Source organism: Lepeophtheirus salmonis, chromosome 6 (assembly GCF_016086655.4).
Source record: "Lepeophtheirus salmonis chromosome 6, UVic_Lsal_1.4, whole genome shotgun sequence".
Classification (NCBI taxonomy): Eukaryota; Metazoa; Arthropoda; class Copepoda; order Siphonostomatoida; family Caligidae; genus Lepeophtheirus; species Lepeophtheirus salmonis.
In genome coordinates, this window is record NC_052136.2 from 53,612,462 (window position 1) to 53,636,089 (window position 23,628).

Genomic DNA, 23,628 nt, shown 5'->3' on the forward strand with positions numbered 1-23,628 from the left:
CGAGACATACCAGACTCAATTCTTAAAGTTTGACAATTTTTTTCTTGGCGTAATTCGACGAACTGACAAAAAAAATCAATTTGATGGTTTTCTTTTATTTTTGCGTGCAAAAATATTCCAGCAACAAGCAAAACTGCAGAGTCTGTGTGATATCATCCTATCACAAGTCGATCTCGCACAAAAAGATCTTCACTGTAAACACTGTTCGGAACGAGAGAAATGATCGATTCAGAGATGAATCAATGAATCCTCGGCTTCGTGGTGTCTGAGGGCAGCAAGATGCCTCCCTAGATCACTTCAAGGCCAACGAAAAAGTATTACAAGGTCCTCAGGTACCATATATTGACATGATTGAAGAACACGTCCACCAAGGACAACTATGAGTTTACCCAAGACGGCGCCGCCTCGGCACACACGTCCAAGAAGGTGTAGCAATTCTACAAGAAGAACATGACTACCTTCTGACTGGCAGACTTCTGGCTTTTGTCCTCACCCGACGTGAACCCCCTAGACTTCACTGTTATGTGCGTATTGGAGGGTAAGACGAACAAGACTTTTCCCCCAACTGTCGATGCCCTGAAGACCATGATCAGGGAGGAGTGGAGCAACAAGTCTCGGACTTCATCAAATCAAGGTGTGCTTCAGTTCGCTCCTGTATTAAAGCCATTATTCAGAATTAAGGGGGATATAATGAATAAGAACTGTAGAAATTTTTTGAATTGCCAACTTTTTCTTCAAAAATTTGCCTTAAAAATGGGACAAAATAAAAATATGTTGAAGTAGAAAGGGCTTTTAATTTTTTATTCCTCACCCTGTATTTAAACTCCTTAGGTTTTTTTTATTTCCTATAGTATAGAGAGACATGAACGGGTATTGTGAAGCTAAAATTAATAAAGACATGCAAATATGAAAAAAAAAACATTTGTAAATTTATATTTTACATTATTTCTGCATACGTTCCAAAAAGTTTTAAAAAGGATAGATATGTATTGCACACCCTTTTTTCCAACATTAATTCCTTAAACACAGTAAACATGTATATTTTATATAAATGTACATATACCACAATAAATCAAAACTCTTTAACAAAAATTTAAAATTTAAAACAATACAACTTTCGATATATAAAATTGTACCTAAAAGCTTACTAAATATTATTAAAAAGTGATTTAACAGATCAACACAAATCTGTTATCAGATTTAGGATATGTAATTATTGCCGTCTGAATATAGAAGGTGGTTACCAAGACTTGCAGTAGTATTTAATTACAATTTTATCCTCCTTATTTTTTATTTGAAGTTTTTGTAGTCCAAGATGATAAATAGTTATATTAGTGTTTTTTTATTTGACATACAAAAATCTGTAATTATATATATGATAATGGTATATTAGAGACGTTGTTATCAGAAAGCAATATTTGAGTTGCTAAAAATGAAGAAATAAATCAAAACTTATTTCCTAAGTACGAAACGAGTATATTTATTTACTTGCAATCTCTTTAGTACAAAAATACTCCTAACTTGAGACAAATTAGAGCAATGTTGAAAGAGTTACTATACGATGCTTAATTTTATAACAAACTTGTATCTCGATAATTTGAAGGAACAACATAAAAAATCATTCTTCCCACGATATTTTACAGATTTTCAAAATCTAAACCCTGTACATAAAAAAGCTGTTTTAAGATGATTGAAGGTTATTTTGAGCTTTTTGATTTAGGTACAGCCTAATGACAATTCCTGAATTAATACTGAACAAATCTTCACAATTTAAAGGGAACAAACACGAGTTCAACCAATTAGCACATAGCACTAATTAAAGTAAATCAAAGGGAATAGGTCACAAGCATATCGATGAACTAAAACTATATTACCTTGAATTTTTTTTTTCTATGATAGGCTCATATTTTGTCTCACAGTTTAGTTAGGGTTGGTATTTTTATAAAGAAAAATTTTTTTTTTTTTTTGAAAAATCCTTGCACTCTTAAAAAAGTCCTAAACAAAAATCTATATTTTTTGATCAATTGCATAAATTTGGGGAAGTATTATCGAGGTATTTTGTGCTTTTCATTATTGGAATAGTGTTGTCGTTTTTTGTTTTTTTTCTATAGAGGATATTTAACACTAATAAGGAAAGGCTTAGTTGTAGAAAAATAAATGGCTGAAATATAATGTAAATTGATTTATTATCTAGGGTTTAATAACTTTTTACTGAAGACGGGTTTGATATATATATATTATGGCGTATTTAGAAGAATAAGGAATGTTTAGCAAAGAAACGCAATATATCAAATACTTATGCACCTTTTTTTTCCTTTTTTTCGATATTTGACAAAGTTTTGCGTAGGGTATTATTATTCCTATTTGTATCATATTTTCAAATGTATTATTACAGTTATATTATTCTATATCATTCCATACATATATAAATAAGCGACGGTCATAACTATATGACATCATTATAGCTATAACATTTTCTCTTTAAAGGAATATAAAAATAAGTATCTTCTTTTTATGTAAATGCATTCCTTTATCTTTAAATCTTATTCCTTTCTCAGAAAATGGGGTCAAATAATTTATAAGAGCCTTGATTGGTACATATTACTCTTTTTGTGATAATAAAAATGAACCTATTACAAAATTTATATAACAATAAAGGTCCATAATTATGTTTCTTTTTTCCCTTTAAAAATCCACTTGTTGTAGAATCAATATAACATTTATATAAATAATTAAGTAGGATTAATATATTTATATATATATATCTGATGCGTCAAAATAAAAACAATCTTGAACAAAAAAAAGGAGCAAATTACAATTTATTATATTTTACTTCATTTACACATAAAACCCAATTTTCATACACATATTTGAGTCACTCAAGGCCTTATTATTCAAACTTGTGGGATAAGCTAAGAAACAGTAAAATTTTAACTATGGTTTAGAATCTTTATTTGATATAAAAGACTAATGTTTGGCTTTTTTCAAACAAAATCTATCAATTTCTCACTTTTTATTATTACGATCAATTTTGGTTACTTTTGTACAATTTACGACGCACACAAAGGTTTCATGGGAATAATTTGTTTATATGTATTGACGATATTTTGTCGTAGAAAGCAAATGAAAAAATCATTGTAGCTTGATTTTGTGTTGACTGTCCACATTTATCCAAAATGAGTTATATAAGAAAATAAATAACGAAAAAAATTAATATGAGTTGGGTTACATATTATTTGACTACCATAAGTATGGACAATATTGTTATTAGAGGGCGTAAAAAGAATACTGCCTGACATCAATTAATTATAATCTAACCCACTGTTAGTAAACATTTTTTTAGACATATTTATTGAACTTTGGGGGAGCATTAAGCAAAATATTAAGCAAATTTTATTTCGCAGTACACAGTTGACATAGACTCAAAATTACGCTAATTAATCATAAAAAAGTTAAATTTGGGTATCAACAAGATATAATATGTGATTATTATTTCTGTAATATTATCATTTCATTTTTGAAAAAAAATCATATGAAACTTCAATTAGTTTTAAGCCAAAGAACGAATGAAAAGAGAACAAATTAATCAAATTCACCAAAACCTTGATTAAAAATTGAAAATTTTGCAAATATTTTCTAGAAAATACATTTTTGCAACTGCAAAGTTGAATTTATTCTCAAATATGTTTCAAGAGCATTTTAATATTGTTTCCATCATTAAAATATATTTATGAAAATTAGGGGTGCAGAAAATCCCAATTCAGAAACAAAGGTGTCAAAAATTACTCTCGTACAAAATTAAAAAGTTCATAAAACCTTATTAAAAAACAATAAATGGCTAAATATATACAATGAATACAAATAAACGTTCTTTTGTTTGTATTTAAACTTCAATTTATTTTCTTATCTCTTAAAGTGCTTTTAAATTCCTCTTGAATTATTAATATTTGGTTACAATTTCTACAAACACATTTATAACTTTAAATAAAACGCTCCATATTTACATAAGTATTGATACAATATTTGAGGATGTTAAAGGAAGAATATAATATGTATGTACTTGACCGATTAAAGTTCTATAAATGGATCATTATTTTTTTTCGAATATACATAATAATAGGGCTGTAAATTATGAGCTTTTTTGTGTATGTAAAAAAATGAACAAGATAATCCTGATAATTTGAATAATGTTTTGCAAAGAACAGCTTTACTGCCATTTCAGCACTACTTTTCAGTTACAAGAGCACCTTTTAAGCACTCTAGAAATAATTTAAAAATATCCGGTTACCTGTTAATTCGAACAAATAAGTAATATATTCTGATGGATCACTTGATAAAAGTAGTTTTAATTACACTTTTGAAATTCAATAACATAACTTTGAGAATGAAACTTATGAATTTCACAGTTCATAACTTTATAAATTAAACTTCTGAATCCGTTTACAAATCGATAATTTCGTTTGAAAAAGTAATTTTCAAATGACTATAGAGGTCAATAACGCTCTTTGAAGGCTGAAACTTTACAAACATAACTTTTTCATCAAAATACAACAGAAAATTGAGTTAATATGCCACTTTAAAAAATTGGACACTGTAGTGCACACGCCAATATAAAACTTTAGAGGAAATTTCCCTTGTCTGTGATATTTAAACCTTTATTTGACCTAAAAACTGTACTTTTCAATATAAAAATGTTAAATAACTATTCCTTTGAGTATAAAAAGGCATTAATGATCACGACAAAAAGGGAGGGGGAAAGAATTTGGATGGATTTTTTTTTTTGTAGAGTGCTTACAAAGTTGGGCTGAAAACACTTCTTCGTAATATCAGGCTCGGACATTACTTCGTTTCATATCCTTCATTCTACTTTGACTCGAACGAGGACTTCCACTTATTAGTACCCAACACATTGTCTGTGTTATTTTTTGTCATTCATGAGCACATACGCTCATAGTTACACTTTATACTTTAATCTTCTCACTGCAAGAATGAAAGAATAATGCAAACAGCTTTAGAAAATAAAAAAATACGATTAAGGTTGCCAAAAACAACAAAACCTGTACATTCAAAAATATTTTGGATTTAAAACTCTAACAATTCATTTTTTTAGCTTTGGTTAAAATATTTCCATCCCTAAAAGATGTTGACGAAAGATTTATTCTGCGGTAATAGTCCAAGAATTATCATTAGAATTTCAAAAAGAAGGCATCATATCGAGCAGAAGCTGCCAAAATAATTTTATAAACCTATTATTTCCAGGTAATACCCTTTGGAACCGTTAGAGTGATGCAAAAAATGTCAATCCTGTAGGTATTTAGAAAGACTCTTTAAACACTAAATGCATTATTAAAAATCTAGTAATACTTGGATGTTGATATTTTGAAGCAAATTTTTATTATATAAGTTGATAAGTCTTGTAGTTTTGTCCCAAATATTATAGTTATTATATAAGGTGCCTGGTAATTTTGCTTTGAACTATTATGCGTTATGTATAGCCAATTTCCTCAAAGATATTTTTCCTAAATGTATAAATAAATGTGGTTTATACGTCGTTATTGTTTATTTTTGATTGACCTTCATTTTCCCTTTGACTTTTTGAAATCATAATATGGATGTGTATTTTTATCAAATTCATAACACTAAACGACAAGGGTATCATTTTGTATAGGAATTCAATGAAATATTGTGAGAATCTTCTTAACAATATTTGCTCAAAATTTCTTGAATTCTTCTAATTCATATTATTAAACAAAAGAAACAAGATTGTAAATTAAAATTATATTATTATTATTATTGATATAGTAAAAACCTCCTAGACAGACGTTGGTATCATATTTGATATCCAATCATTTTAAATAATGTTTTTGTCCAACAATTGTATATAAAAAACAAGGTCAAACATGAATAAACAACTTTTTGAAAGAAATTTTGTACTTTCCTTATTCAAATAAAAGCATAGATCTTGCTGAGCAAGCAAGTCTGATTCGTCTCTTATTGTGCAAAGATGGCCAAGAAAAAATTATCCATTGAAGAAGTAAGACATTATCTTGTGTCTACATCGTACTCCAATTCTGAAAGTGATGATTTCAAATTGGAACAAGATGTTCAACCTCCTGAATCAACTTCTTCAGTTACTATTCTGATGTTTATGACAAGCCTGTCGGTGAGAAATTTGGTTGAATACAATTAGTACTTTTGCTGTTATATTGACAACTAATTTGTATATTTAACATTTTAAAAATGTCAGTATACAATCAAGTGACTCAATTTCCGCCTTCTAAGAAGAATAAATCAACCAACTTATTAAGAGAGTCAATTAAGATTGGCAAAGATAATTGCCAGAGAATTCTACCCGTTTTTGATAAGAAAGCATTTTGAAGGAAGTCCAAGATACATCATCACTTGTACAACTTATCATCTTGACAAATACTAAAAAATAAATAGGTATCATTTTTGATATCCACCGTCATTTACCATCCGTCGTTCTAGTGTTAAATGTTTGTTTTCTGATGGAATAATGATGCAGTTGTGCTCTTGACTCATAATATGATTGTTCGTCAACCCATTAGTACTTTTCTAATATGAATCATCCATAATTTTAAATGATAATTACTAACACAAAAGTGATTAGAAATTCTTCTATTCGAATTATTGCCTTGTTTATTTATCTAATTATACTATTTTGATTACCTACTTAGTCTCTGGTTTGAATTCAGTGAATAGAGAAATTTTTGCTGGAGTATATATTAAAACTTTCTGGCTTGATTCCTTCATTTTTCCAACAAAAAACAACTATTTAATGCGTTTCATAGTAATTTACATTATATACGTATATTTTGATTAAAAAATTCCAAAAGAACATCAATTTTAACCAAAAGTAACAAAAAGGACCTATAAATTTAATTTATTCACTATATATTAAGGTAAAATATCTTTGAGGCAAAATGGCTATAAGGCAAAGTACACTAATACGAAATGGTTTAAAGCAAAATCTTCTGAGGCAAAATAGTTAAAGGCAAAATTACCTAGCGCCATTATATAAAATTGAGTTATTAGTTAATGCAGATTTACAGTTATAGTTTTACTCCAGAATTTTACTATTGTATCAGGAGTTAATTTTACAAAGAAGAATGCATAAATAGATGATTCAATTATCAATTTCAGAACTGCACTCAATAAATAGAAAGTTAAAGCGATGAATAAGGGCTGGATACCACATCTATTATGCGTGTGTATAATGTTGAAACGGTCCTTAAGGAAATCATTCCTAAGAACTATGAATATCACAATCTTTAAACCTCAACCATTGCCATTTCAAAATGAAGAGATTACGTGATTTGAAACCTGCCTTGTCTGTAATAGTGAAAATGTAATGCTGAATAAAATTTTGGAATCACAAAAAATTAAAAAATGGGTTATTTTCTCCTCCCAATAAGAATCGTTTAACTCACATAACCTATTTATTTTGAATAGTAGAATTGTGTAGTTGGAATAATGTATTATCAAATTTGATAGTAATAAATTGGAATTACATGCATAACAGACCCGTCTTAACACAATAAGTTTGCGTCTTTTGTTTTTGCCAAGGCAGTTAAGGTTTGTATTTCATTCTGATTTCAAATGTAAGCAATATTACTAAAAAAAAATCATCGGAGAAGTATTTCTATTAAAAAAATGCACGTAAAAGTCAGTTATTTATAGTAATATTTTATAAAAACTTTAGTCTTACCTAGAATTTGAATATAAAAAACAGGCGACAAATTTCTTAATTAGAGCATAATGAACCAGAAAATGTTGTTATCTCAAGATTATATATTTTATGAAACAATAACTAAAAATACAAAATTTCTCAAGAATTAGCCTGATCTTTTCTATAGCTAGATCAAATACAATTTATGTTCGGCAGATCAACGTTCATAACACTCCAATGAGAGGGAAAAAACATCTTACACAAAAGCAGATCATAAAAATTACTAAAATTCAATTAACATTCTGCTATAATTTTAGATATTATGTTGGTATATTTGAAGGAAACTTACCTAATGGACACTAATATCATAGCAAATATAAGATATTTTCCTAGTAGTGGTACAACTAATGACGTTGGAGGAATAATTTCGACGACAAGAAGAAAGAACACATATAAACTAGTCAATATAGAGATGGATAGCGTCACCTGTAGGAGAAAAAAAGAATTAGTGGAGTGGAAGGCTCTCTAAAGTATTTAATTATCTTTATTTCTATTTTCCTATACTAATAACAGCCTCTGTAAAAAGTTTATTGATTTTTTATTTCATTTCTTTTTTGATGCTCAAAATTATTTAAGGGATCTTCAATGAATTTATTTAATGCCTTAAACAGTATTTAATTTAAAATTATTTATGCATTTTTTATGAGTCATATTTAAAAAACCCTTAAATACGTTATAGTATCAATTTTCTTAGAGAAGGATAAAAAAATATTTGGTGGTGAATGCCTCATATTTTTAAGTGAACAAAACTGCATTCAAAGTATCCATAATTATTGAATATAAATAGTTTCGACATATTAAATGATTATTAGGAATAATATTTTTGAACCCACCTTTTCACCGCTGTCTGAAGGTAAGTAAAATGTTAGAACAGTAAGAAAGGATATACCCATACAAGGGATAATTAGATTCACTGTATAAAACAGTGTTTTTCTTCTCATAGTTATGTTGAAGGTGATATCCAAGTAAGGTTCATCACAACAAGTATAAAATTTTTCATTTCTGAAAAATGAAAACATAAGTTCATTATTTGTGCATTGATAGGGTAAGGACTATTCTATACATGGAAAATTATTATTCATTTTTTTTCTTTTTAAACAACTAAGGCAATTTTCAAAGTTATTAAGTCAAAGGGATTTGAGTTAAACAATAGTCTAATGAAAGTTCTTAAAGATTTAAAATATTTCTTTAAATCGTTGGATATATTTATTTTATGTCATGAAAATACAGATTAATAAGTAAAGGTATTTTGATAGCTTAAGACATTTATTACAAGCTTTTTATAATTCAATGGGCATGGGATTAGTATAATAATTACCTCCACCAACAAACAATTGTTTTATTTTATGGTTGTGAGTCACCAGGATTACAGCAAAAGTTACAGATCGATTTTGATCAAAACTACTACAATGATTATTATATGGTGATAGTAAGAGTGAATTTCTGGAATAAGTTGAAAAGTCAAGGTAACATAAACATAAAAAAATGCTAAATCTACCAAAACTTAGAAACAAATTACGATACATAACTTAGTTCGATTTTAGGAAGAGATTTGGCGGTCAACCCTGTAGCCATACTAGATAGTAGTTTCTTAACACACCCAAGCATTACTTTGCTTTTAAGTAGTTTTTATACATATTCCATATCTGGTGGAACCTTATTGTTTTCTTTTTTAATTTGCTCATGTCATATTACCCCTTTCATTTACTAATTATTCCAATAAAAAATAGCCTTGGTTGACAAAAAAAAAAGGGGAAAACTATAAATACACTTTTCATGTGCAGAATATTCCTTCGATAGGTTGAGCCATAGAAAATATTTCCTTACCTAACTGCAGGCACCTCAAGAATGTCCCATTCAACTGACATATAAAATTCTGATAAGTCAATCCCTAATGGAACTACGTTTGTTCCATCTACTTCACACATGTGTCGGAGATCAACCTGAAATAAGTGGTATATGATTAATATTTTGTGTTCTTCTTGGAAGAATGAGTTAATGTTCAATATATGAGAAGTCTAAGTAAGGTGTCTTGATAGCACTGAGGGGACGGATACTAATCTTCAAATGTTAAGATAAACTTAAGACTAATAGGAGGAAAAAAATGATAATTGCACCACTTTTTTTGTTCTTTGATGGCCCTAGATCATGCTTCAAAAAGAAATAAAATTGGGCCATAGAAAACGTACGACTAATAAGTTAATTCAAAAAACATTTATGTGTATTTATCATGCATTAAAAAAGAAAACAGCCCATTTACATAATTGGAAAGTCAATTACATACTTCTAAAAATAAAATTATGCTATGATGAATTAATCACTTTATGAAACCTACTATGGTAAAAAAAATCTACTGGGGTCTACATTTTTCTTAAAACAGCTGAACTTATTTCAGTCATTTATTCATCATAAGTGTGTTTTTTTTTTTAAATTAAAGTTTTTGTCAATTTATGAAAACAAAAATATTATTTTCTTTTTTGAAAATTGATCAAAGAAATTTTGATTCATTGATTATTAAATTAAATCAATATTTTAGAATGTTTTGTTAGTCTATTATTTTGAATTGTAAAAATTGTGAATTTTTTTACTATTTTATCTGGTGCTAAAAAATAAATGATATTTTTTAGTTAAAATTGGATTTGTAATTTTTCAAAAAAACAAAAATATGTTTCTGAACAATTTTTTGATTATTACAACACTAGGAAATCATAAATAATAAATTTGTTTAATGATTTCGTAAAGTTTTTGAGAAACACTACACCAAACTATTCAAATCGTGGATATAAAATTTTATGTACCAAATATAATAATGAAGGCATCATAGAGTCGAAGATATTTTTTTTATTACATGAACTAGTTATGAATTGAGTAGATTGAGTCGAGTTGTTAATAATCTACTTCGTTAAGCATATCCACTGCCCATTTATTAATTTATATTCACTGTAATAATTTCCCTGAGTACTTGGTTTATTATTTACCTATATTCCTTGTACTAATGCGGCGAATATTTTTTTTTGTTTTATGAGTACAAATGAGATATTACACTTTATTAACTGAGAGCTCGTGCAATTTGATACAAAACGGCGACATATCTGGAGTCTGTCTCCTTAAAAATAAGAAGAACATCAGTATAAAATGTGATTAATTAGAAAAACACTAAGGGACCACATCACAAAACTCTAAATATTCAACGTGGCTTGGAGATAAAAATTTATAAAATATGAAGTTGACGTTGAAAATAGATTTTCCATTTGAGTTGAGCTGAAAATTCACCATTTAAAGTAGATTCGGACCAGATCAATAACTGTTAGAGTCAAGACAACACTAAAATAATCATTTGTAATGTGAAGTCAACATTAACAAGATTTAGCTTCATTAATTATATGAATATTACATTGCATATGTAGGTAAGTACGGAGTGGTCCAATAAAATGTAAACACTAAGTTTCAAACTTCAACCAGGTATTATTTATTACTAAACAATAGAAGTTCATCAAAATTAATTATATAAATAGATGAGTGTCTGAGCTCTCTAAATAAATAATGTAGTCGGTCTTAGCAGCAATGATTGCTTCCAGAAGCCTGGCACCCAAAACAAAGGTAATCCACTGGCATGGCATCCCAGTGCTGGATGACAGTGTATTTGAGGACTTCAGTGTTTGGATTAAGGAAACTTCAGAACTTCCCCTCGACAAGCACACAAAAGGTGAATGTATGGGGGACCAAAAGTGTAAAAAAAAAAGTGGCTCTTTTCACTTTTTTGATAGTTCTCTAGATAGTCTGGTGGGAAACCTCGAGATCTCTTGCATGTGCCCTCATGGACTTGAGGGGATTGACCCGGACTGTTTGTTTTAAACCCACAGGTTCCATTTTGGCCTTTTTGACTGAGTCTTTCATCCTGTATGTAAACTAGAAAGGTACGATTTTTTTTGTTTTTTAATTAATTGCTTATGCTTTAACATATCGAAATATGAATTAGTAAGTGTTTAGATTTCATTGGCCCTCCCAATAATTTTTCTGTTTTTTGTGACAACAATATCAATGTATTAATCAATGTATAAGTAATTTCTATTGTTTTCAGAATAAAGGTACAGAAAATCAAGAACCCCTTGCTCGAATAAAAAGTTTTCTATCATAGGCATAATCATATATTCATTAATATCCATGATTAGTTCTTTCACAGAATCAGTTTTTTGTTTTTAATTACAACGTTGAAGGAATTAATGAGTATTTTTCATTTTTTGCTCTGTCCAAAAATAAAATTACCTACGATAAATGATCAAGTTAATGGGATACGTATCTAAAATTTAGAGGGGAAAAAATATGCTAAACTATAGAGGACTAAATGACACAATGTGTTACAATTATTGGGAATGCAAAGATGGGCCCAATACCTGAACTCTATCATAAGCCCAGGACCCCATTTTTAAAAAGCAGGATTGACTATCACGAGGAAAGTATTCAATGTCTATAGCACAAGGGGATATGTAAATAGCTGATGGTTGCCAGTTGATTCCCCTGTAAAATAGACTCTTACTTGTGTCATGAGTCTAATCTCATAATTTCCGTCCGAAATAAATCATTTAATTTCAAGTTTCAAGGTTAATTATACAACGGAATATGAAATAAATTGAGTCCCAGATTAGTTAAAAAATAATTAATTATATATTTATCAGAGTACAATCATTCAAACCTTATGTAATAAAGTAATAAATATTTAATGAAAAAGAAATAATTCATGCGTTAGAATAAATATAATAATAGGGTTTGAAGATACATCAATCCCCCCACATTATGAGTTAATCATAATGAGTCATTCAACAACACCTTGACCCCTTTAAAATATACAACAACAGCAGAAAAAAAAAATTGATAGACTCAAACCTGAAAACCATCGTACGTCCAGGATCCAAATTTCATGACGCAAGTTTGTTCATCGAATGGAAAATATTCGACATCAATTTCACAGGAAGACTTGTAAATGGCAGGGGGTTTCCACTCCACAAGGCCGTTGAACCATAAGGTAGCTTTTGTTGCCAATGTTACTTCGAAATTGCCATCAGCACTGGATAAAATAAAATAAATCATGAGTCATTTAATTGAAAGAGAAGGATCAAATACTCTGAGTATGAAATATTGAACTAAAAATTGGTTGTTATTTAATTATAGAAAATGTATTATTACATATACCTGTTATGTGTATTTAATTGTCTCTAGGATTTAGCAAGAATACTAACATTCTTTCAACATTTGTAAATTAATCTTAAAAATATAAATTTTTCAAAATGTGTGTGTGTCTTTTATAGTTGCCAACACCGTTGGGTCTGGGAGGCTGAAACTTTGCATGGGTGCTTATTTCGAGCCTGCCCAGGCTAAAACGGAGGTGTTTATCTTCGGGACAAGGGTTCATATAAGGAGGATATTTTCTATAACCGAAACACAAAAACTGTTTTTTTGTTAAAGGTCAAAAAGACTAATTAAGGAATTCAGTTATTCATCAAAAAATGACTGGTGTCTCAAAAAAACACTATAAAAATTAGGAATCCTTCTAAATTTAAGTTTTTGGGCAATATAGTAAATCGGTGCAAAGTACACTTTATTTATGTTTTTTTTTTTCAGGGGAAAAAAATATAGATTATCAACAAAATCTTAGATTTGTAGATAAATAAAGGATTTGTAGATATAATTAAATTTGTAGAAATTTGTCCGGAGATTTGACACATAAAAAGTAAGTTTTTTTCTAGAAAATCTGTCGTTTTCTTGATGATTTTTCGATTTTTTTTTCTTTTTCTTCATGAAACGTAAATTTTTAATTTTTAAGAAGAAATGCCAGAGATTGTTGCATTTTAGACATGTTATTATAAACTTTAATAATAAAAAATAGATAGCATTTTCAATTTCTGCAACATTTTATTACATAACTTTTAGAGTATTTCCAAAAATTAACCAATTATCGATGTTTTTTTTTTTTTTTTGACAACATAATTATCCATTACTTTCTTGGTTTTGCAGCTACGAAAAAAATCTAGATAGGTTTGTGCACTGAATTAGTGAGGAACTCCTTTTTTATACCTTTATTTTATGCCCCAAATCAAAAGTGCCTAAACAATAAAAAAATAGCATTAGCCTTTGGCAATGGGATTTTCCGCTCCCTCCTTGACCCAAGCAACGCCGAGTAACCCCTTGCTAGTATTATTATAAACTTATAGTTGATAAGGAATCGGTTCATATCACTGTTAAAATTATCAATAAAATATTTGAATTTATTGTATTTGTGTATAAATACAGGGGTTTATTATAAAATCCTTATTTTATTCAACTTTAAGTTAATTTTTACTCTATTTCCTACATTGCTAATATAACAATAAAAATGAAAATATTTTATTATTCTTTGGAATTTTAAAAATATATTTTAATGTAATCAATCATAACTTTTTAAAATGTAATCCTAAGAAAAATATTAGATTATATACAAATTGTAGTCAAACATACATTACATAATGTTTTTTCTTTGAGTAGATATTTAACAAAGAAACAAAACTTTTTGGTAAAAGCTTTTGTGTTTTCAAATTCACTACAATAGCAAATGTAATGTCAGATACATTCAAAACTAATTAATCAATATTTAAGTATCGAAATATTATCCAAACTTGAATTTTCAGTAAATTACTGGCAATTTTCCCGCTACAAATTTTTCCACAGTCAATTTTTCTGGAGAACAATTTTCCGTATAATAAATCTCTAATAATTATGAATGAACAGATATATCACATTGATTATATTATTGAAGAGATATAGTTATCTAAATAATTGAATATAATGTTTGTTAAAAATTTCATACAAAACTGTTTTTTATATAAATAAGAACTTTTAGTATAACATACTTTATATTTTTAAACTGAATATTAATTTATACTCGAGTAGATTTTGCCTGGTGTTGCCTGGGGTAGTAAAAAATTGAAATTAATTCTGAATTCGTCTACTAAGTATAAAACAAAAACTAAAGACTGTAAAATTTTATAACTTATTCTAGCTGCATATTGTTATGTACCTTAGCACACCTATTTTTAAAGGAGATTATAAGGTTCAGAGAAGAAAAAAAAAGCTCAACTGTCATGTTATAATCAAAAATCCTTTGTTAATTCTCTGTTCCTTTTTTTTCTTTTCTAAACCTTTATAATAATCGTGGAGATGTCTCTGTCTGAACATTCTGGAACTGACCATGTTTGGAAATGGTTAGCAGATCGTATACACTCCCTTAGATTTCACACAGGTGAGTCGTGGATTGTAAATCCTCTAAGAGCAAGAATTTTCATAATATGATCTGGAGCCTTGAGGAACTACCTCAAAAATTTCAACAAAATACATTCATTGGTTTGCCCCTTATCCCTATACCCCTTCCCCCCCCCACACACACCCAGATAAAAATCCAATTTATGCTAAATAATAAAATAGTAAAATAATTATAATATAAACTTGGAGAAATTAATTTCAAAGAACAGAAGTGTCTGCAGTATTAAGTGAGGAGGAGGGCTTGGTTTTTGTAATTTTTTGGAAAATAACAATATATGTACAATAATTAACAAAAAATTTAATTTTTTGTAGAAAAATTTCAAAAATCCATAGTTATTCACAAACAAATTACAAAATTAAATTTCAAATGTAAAATTTGAAATATTACACTTTTTGCAAAAAATTCCAAAAGCCATAGCTCTTCTTACAAAATTAATTTTATTCGAAAAAAATTCAAAAATTCAGAGCTGTTCACAAAAAAAATGACAAATAAAAATTTCTTAAATTGAACTTAAAATGTTAAAATTTTCGTAGAAAAAATTAAAAAATCCAAATTGAAAAATTTAATTTGATTTCATATAACACATTAATAAAAAAAAAACATAAATATTATATTTTCTTGTCGGAATCATAAATCGTATAATTTTTTTTTTTTTTTTGGGGGGGGACAACCCCTCCATCCCTCTTCCTACGGAAGCCCCTGAGAAGCAACATTTATCCAAATTGAACCCCTAACATAATATTGGTTTTAACACACATAACATTTATTAGAAACGTTATAATTTTAATACTAACTTCCTCTTATAAAAATATAAAAAAGTCTACCAAATGTTAACTCATCCTCAAATAAAACCCTACCAAAAGTGTATTTTCAAATTTTACTTTGTTTCTTTTCTCAGAATAAGATGAACCTACAAGAAAGAAAAATCCCATATATGAAAATTAACATAAAATTTTTACTGGAAATGAATTTACTTCCCAGTCGACGATTTACATATTGGATAAACTAACTTTTTCAGAACTATAAGTGATATGAGAAAACTCCTTGCAGATTCATAATTAGTCTGAAACGTACTACAAAAATAATGTATCAGATTTTTCGTCTTTTTGTTAATTTGTATTATAACGGGTGACCCATCTAGCGGTTGCATTTTGAACTACGACTTTTTTGACGTTTGACAGATGTAGTAACATTCTCATTGCGTCTAATGTTTTGTAAAAGGTCTCAGGTTTACGAAATAGTTAAGTTTACGCTCGAAGAAAATTGGGAAATACTGAAGACTTACTTCCAAAATGGAAAGTCTTCAAACCTGTAATGCGTTGCATTACAAACTCAAGGTTCTGCTTTTGCAAAAGGGGACCACAGTTATATTTTTTTTACCCAATTATTTATATGATATTTATTATTCGGTGGTATTAATGCAAAAATTTAGGTTACAAATAAAAATTTTATTTAACAATGATTAATTCACTATATTTAATGATCTTCCATAATTAACAAACAATGGCATATCTCTTTCAGTATGTCTCAAAACTATGGTACTTACACCAGATCCTGCTACATGGAGGAACTTCTTAAATAGATTAAGCCTCGGCTATTGCATATTATTCAGTTTGGTCATAGTTCTGGTATATAAAGATCTTGATATTTTTTTTTTTTTTTTTTTCATTTAGTTTTAGTTATTTTGAAAAAAAATGAATGTGAAAAGTTAAGTTTTAGAACCACTGTAAATAATAAAATATCCGTTGCATAAATTGTCATTCATTCATATCTTGAAAACAATAAAGGTTCATATTCCACAATTATTAAATACTACTGGACGTAGTACACTTTTTTTCCATACACATGATATCTTATTCATTATGATAATCCGATTAGAAAAAGAAGCCTCTTACACATTTGAAGGTTTTCTTAATATGAAGAAGAGAAATTGACCAGGGATACAAATGTATCATTAAAGAACATTCATACATAATAAATTATCTTAATTTCATGTCTAGTCTTTTTATGATAACCAAGATTCATGAAGGATTATGGAAATTTTAGTTACATATTTGATGAATACATGAAGAAAGATATCTTAGTCTCTTCTTAAGACTTTATTGAAATAATAATATAAGTGTATGCAAATAAATTATGTATTTAACTAATCTACTGAAGAAATTATAATATTTGATTTGGAAAAAAATAATCTCTTGAAATAATAATAATATTTTAAGAAAAAAAATATGAATTATTATTTAAATGGGTATGGTCTTGTATATTTCTATGTTTATAAAGTTTTTTTAATACATGTTACTCTGCCAAATATATTTTTTATAAGATTTTATTCAAAGAAAATAGGAATATATTATATACATAATATATAATTAAACTTTTATTATAATAATTATACACCAGAGGGGGGGGGGATGTGAAAAACTATAAGTAATTAAATAAGTTGCATTGAAGAATTAAACTTTGCTTATTCATTAAATAGTCTATAAGAAAATTAGAAGTTAAACAGAAAAAATCAAACAAACTCGTTGTTTTTTTCACAACAAATCTTTTGAAGATGTTATATTAGGTTTAATTATTCAGTTATAGCTATAATGTAAAGTAATTGAAAAAAATATTAGCTTCCATATATGATCTTCATTTACTGAATTTTGGTATGATTTGACACATTTTGTGGGTAATGTATTCAAGAAAACGTAACACATCATTTTTTCTTTTGAATGATGGAATTTTTTTATCAATTGTTATTACCATATAAATTTTCAATGGGAGACAAATCAGGACTGTTGGCTGTAATCCAATTTGTCTGAACACCACTTTTGTGCCTTTTTAGAGTGGCGAGCAGGGATACCATCCTGCTTGAAAATGGTTCTTGATGTGTCAGACAACATTTTCATCATCAAAGGAGGTCCAGTTTCTACGAGACAAAGATGACATCAGAGACTAGATGATGATCTCTGTTATGAAGTACTAGGCCGTAACAGTTTGGTTTCGTGGAATCAGGTGAAGATCTGACATTGTCTGGTGGCTGATAACTGCCCAAACCTGAATTTTCAAAGGAAATTTCACAGTTGGAGTGGGTTCCACATCTCCCTTATTTCTTCCCCAAACCAGATCTGTTTGGGGATATGGGACATTAAATAGCTCAAATGGACTTTCATCACTGAAGGGGATACATTTCCAGTCATCTGCAGTCCAGTGTTTTTGCTCACGACTGAATTGAAGGTGGACCTTTATTTGGTTTACTGAAAGTTTGGGGTGCATAGAAGGTTTGTATGGCAAAGCATTCAAAGAAAACCTCAGGTAGTTGAGGATAGACGACTTGGATATTGGGAAGCTCTTTGAAGTAAATCTTGCTGCAATTTTCCTTGTGGATTGCCTCTTTTTGGTCAAAGATTTTGAAATCACCAGTTTCGGAACTTTGCTAAATTTTTTTCTTCCTTCCTCGATACCACCATCAATTTTTGGATATACTGTATTCTTAAAAAATAATTTTAAACTTAATAATATGGAAATAAATATAAATTTGGCAATTTTTTTTATCAAGTTTTGGATGTTCTTCTAATAAGATCCATATAAAGAATAAAATTAAGAGAGCTTTTTGACTGACGTCATAAACGAAGAAAATTCTTTGATCTTGGTTGAAAGTCATTTATTTATTAGTCCCAATTTGATATTCAAAAGTTCCTATTTTCTTCGATATTAATGGAAAAAATGTTTTTATCATTAAAAAACTTTGTTTTTTAGGCCCCAAAATGGCTAACATCAGCAATGGTGGCGTCATATAAAAACCATATATATATATAATTATTAATGTCAAAAATATATATAAAAATAAGGTGCTGCTCTAGTAGGAATTTGAGTTTAAGTAAACTAACTTTAAAACGTTCGCAACATTTTAAAAAATATTACAAAACCTCGACAAAATAGGATATAACATAAATATATCTATTATTATGATAACTTAATTTCAAAGATGAACTTTTACCAGTTGGTTGGTCATTTTACCATCACCAGGAGGGGGGGATCGAGTTTAGTCGAAAAAAATCTTGATGAAAAGATGTCTTAAATTAAAACTCAAAAGGTGCAAAAACTTTACCTCCCAAAGATATTTAATTTGGAAAAAATTATCCTACCCTTAGAAAACTTTAGCATAGATTCATAAATTCCAAAAATTTCCATTGAATATTCTAGTAATTTACTCTTTGTAATACAAATTATTGTTTTTTTAAATGTCTAAATATTAGAATATTAACAAAAAATTTGATGATGACTATGTGATAGTCATTCTTAATATAATTTGACTCTATAATTTCCATTAAAAAAAGCTGCATTACATATAATCCCCCCCCCTACATCGCCAACACTCATCATTTTTTTATTCAAGTGTGGTTTGTAATTATTTTATAATATAGGAGCATAAGCAAATTTAAAATAAATAATATCTGCAAGCTGGTGCCGATGTACGCTATTGTTATAATAAGCAAATAAGTATACAAATAATTCATTGCCTTAGAAGTCATTCCTAACAAAATTGGTGAAGCAAGTTTCGACTGTTTGTATTGGTCGTGAAGAAAAGGACCTTACATCAATCGCAAGGCAAAGGTTCGAACGGCTTGGTGTTAGCAATGACATAGAAAATGCAGGACACAAATGTCATATTGAAGAACACATTCCCTGAGGCACGTCAAAAATGGCTGAGGACCAAACTAGTTATGATATCGAAACCAAAGCCCAATCGTCCAAGAAGAAAGACCCAAAGGAGAAAGTAAATATCACCAAACATACAAAATATTTCAACCCGTTATGCCTCTCACAAACAAACTCAACAAAAAACATGAAACATTAAATATATGTTCGAAGCGAGTGTACTAACATACAAAAATTAAAAAAATCAGCATATCCAATGTACGTTGCAAAGAAATTGGAAAAGTCATTTTACTTTTTGAATACCATTTTTGGAATACTTAATGAAATATTTAATATTAAAGTTTGTAAAATAATTCTATATATTAAATAATAGGCAAAATAGTCTTGTGACCATAACAAATCATCATCTCCTGGCAAGAATACATAGCTAATAAATAATTGCAACATTATTATTTTGTTTTGAAAGTGTATCTTTTGGGAGATTTTAATCTTGCTTTAGATCAGGAAAGGGATACTTTAAATTATAAGAATACTAACAAAGAATTAAAAATATTTAAAGTAAAAGAAACCTGGAGGATGTAGCCATAAAGTTTTATAAGACTCCAAACCATTCCTTTTTTATTAGATGTGGGGAGTATGTTTAAGCATAAATAGATAATATCTCTGTCACATGCATTTAAATTAATTCTAAAAACGTCTAGAAGACAGTGTTTTAAATTAGGTGTTAGATTGAGCGAGGAAAAGAAAAGGAGGCATGATACCCCACTCCAAATAAAGGCAAGAGATAAACGTAGTAGAGTTACAAATACAAATGAAGAATTACAAAAAAAACTTTTAACTTATTCTCAAGAGCATTTAATTAGGTCTCCGCTCAATTGTGTTCCAAAAGAACAGGTAATTCTCGATAGGATAAAACAAATTGAACAAAGTAGAATACCCAGGAAAGATGTGAGAGTACTTCAGGATGCACTTAGATGAGTAAAGACAAGTCCAAGAAAGGTGACCAAAATGTTACTAAATATTATCAAGAAATATATAGGTACAGAGATGGCATGGATTATAATAAAAAGTCATGTTTAAAATGTACTTTCAACTCAGCAAACTTTGCTGGTGAGGTTAAAAATGATGATATATTTGATGTAGCATAGATAAAGGGGTCTTTTAAGGAACTATCAGAAGAGAAAATTGGTATTGAAGAAATTAGTGAATTTACTAGGTCATATAATAAAAATAAAAAAATCTCCTGGACGGATGGGATGGAAATATAATATACTTTTTTCTCCATTGTTAGAAGAGTTTTGGAACGGTTTTTATCGATTGTATGAAGGCATTCGACATTATATATCACGAATAGATACTCAGAAAAAAGATTTAAAGACGCACAGGCTGGGAAATAAGTTTATAGGAATGGTGGCAGTAAGTCTTTGTGACAGTATTATATTTTATAAAAGAGAAGAGTATACTTTTAATGTGAATTGAGGATGCCGTCAAGGAAATCCCATCTCCTTAGGTCTATTTATTATTGCCTTAAATATATTATTAGAGGAAATCAATGCATCAAAATATAAATGGTATAAAGTGGGAGAGATGGAAAATAAAATTGAAGCATTTGCTGATAACATTAATATGATTTATTCAGAAAGGCAAAAAGATATTCAGACCTCTTTTTAGCAGAAATTACATATTTTAGAGGACAACCTCACAAAATCTGGATTAAGAATTAATCATAAAAATCCACAGTAATGGCTGATTTTAATGATTATTCTAATTTGAACAGTATAAGTGTTAACCCTAGGAGGAAAGTGCTAGGAATATTCATAACTTTGGATGGAAATGATGTTTTTGAAAACATGAAAATTATTAAGCAAAAGATTAAAAAAACCTATAAGTACGAAATTTTTGCCTAAGGATTTTACTGTAATATTAAAAAATATTGTATGTTATATGTTAAAAATTAAAAATAATATTTTTATAAAATAATAAGGAAAAATATACACAAAAAAATTGGGTAAAAGTCCCCCTTATAAAATTAGAAATAAAATTTGTTTAAAATTTAAAAGTCAATTGAGTCTATATAACTCACAATTGTTTTGTTTAGACCTGCAAGAGGAGGAGTCCTTTTTTTATCTACAATATTGAATTACTATGAGACTCTTCGCTATTGTAGTCTCCTCTAAGTATAAGAGCAATGAGTCAATCTGACACACTGAGAATTATCTCAAACCAATGGGTAATTATACCCAACACCATAAATAAAAAAGTTCTCAACCGATCACCGAATAAAATAAGTAGAACGAGGATTTTTCCGCAAAATTAATTAATGATATTCAATAAATTAATAAAAATGTCACGTACACAATACTGTCTACTATAATATTAATAATATTATTCAATTAATCATCATTCATGCGTTTGATCCTTGTTCTCCCTGTTTTAATTATTTACGTTATACCTAAATAACATGGTTGCGACCTGGAAATTTTCCTGCGTCATTAATTTTGTTATGCTAATTAAGGATTCAGGTGACATCCCAAAAAATATTCCGATACATGTGTTGATTTTCTTACACATAGTTTTGATTTGATCAAAATTGGACGAAAAAAGAGTGAAAAGGAATAAAAAAAGCAAGGTGGTTTGGATCTTCTCAACATGGATGAAAAAGAATTTCAGACATTGACGTTGTGGCCATGAGGACAGTCCTGAACATCGGTGTGGCCAAAGAATTTCAGACATTGTCGTTGTGGCCATGAGGACAGTCCTGAACATCAGTCTGGTCAAAGAAAATGGAAAATGACTCAAAAGGAAGGCAGAAGGTGGAGGAAATGGTTTAAAGCGAGATGAAACAATTACCAAGTCCCTGGAGGCCAAGATCAAGAAAGATCTAACAATATCAATGTGCCACTAGGCTAACAAGTTCAAGGTGAACGAGATAACCTTCAGGAGGGCAGTTCATGAAACCGTTGGCCTTCAGAGCTTTTTCAGGACTCTATGACATCTCCTCACCGACAAGATGAAGGCCTTAATGCTTGAAAGATGCAAAGAAGTCCTTAATTACTTGAAGAGTCATCCGTTGACTGTCAAGATCTTCTCAAATAAGAAGATCTTCACATTCGACCAGGATTTGAAGTGCAGAAACAAAAGATTTATAGCAGCATCACCTGAGGAAGTCCAGGGCAACTTCAGGAAAAAACATCCAGCCCAAAAAATGTGCTTGAGAGTCGTGACCTCTGATGGGAAGAAAATAGATACCGTCTTCTTCAAGCCCAATGAGAAAATCAGGGCTGAGACCTACTATAAGTTTCTGAGGTGGATAATCTTGCCCTGGCTGAAGGCTAACTATCCTGAGAACAACTATGTGTGGACCCCAAACGGTGCCCCCAGCTATACGGTCTTGAAGGCACATAACTTCTGGAAAGATCACTTGGCTGTATTCTGGGACAAGGCCTTATGGCCTTCTTCTAGTCCTGATATCAATTCCTTCGACTTCAGTGTGTGAAGTGTCTCAGAGAGCAAGGTTGGGAAGACATCACCCAGAAAGGTGCAGGAGCTCAAGGCAGAATCAAGAAGCAATGACCCAACATGTCCACTGATTATTCTGTGGCAACCTGCACCAAGTTTCAACCTCCTATAGAGGCTATAATAGAGGCTGGAGAATAATTTTTGCCAAGATTGCTTGCTAAATGTTTTTTTAATAACATTTTTCATTATACTTTTCTAATAAAAAGTTATTAAGGTTTTGGTTATGCTTCTTGATCACGGAAAATTTCCCTGTCGCACTCTATCCATATACATTTTACATCCTTTGCCAAAAAGATGAATCCTAACTTTAACATACACAATGTTCAAGCAAAACTTAATTTTTGGTATTTTTTTCTTATGACTTGTAAAAAAAATGTTAAAGCTACCATCTGAAGCACTCCCATGTTTTACTACTTAC

At 29.2% G+C, this 23,628-nt stretch overlaps 1 protein-coding gene across 2 annotated transcripts in view; it reads right to left on the reverse strand.

The window, feature by feature from the left end:
* Nucleotides 1–23,628, reverse strand: part of LOC121120525 (acetylcholine receptor subunit alpha-like) — a 213,973-nt gene that overhangs the window by 72,921 nt on the left and 117,424 nt on the right. For both annotated transcript variants that reach the window (XM_071889689.1, XM_040715406.2), the window contains exons 3-6: nucleotides 12,635–12,815; nucleotides 9,578–9,693; nucleotides 8,584–8,752; nucleotides 8,040–8,176 (exon numbers count right to left, since the gene is read on the reverse strand). In XM_071889689.1, coding sequence (XP_071745790.1) covers nucleotides 8,040–8,176; nucleotides 8,584–8,752; nucleotides 9,578–9,693; nucleotides 12,635–12,815 — 603 coding nt within the window. The remainder of the gene's footprint in view (nucleotides 1–8,039; nucleotides 8,177–8,583; nucleotides 8,753–9,577; nucleotides 9,694–12,634; nucleotides 12,816–23,628) is intronic.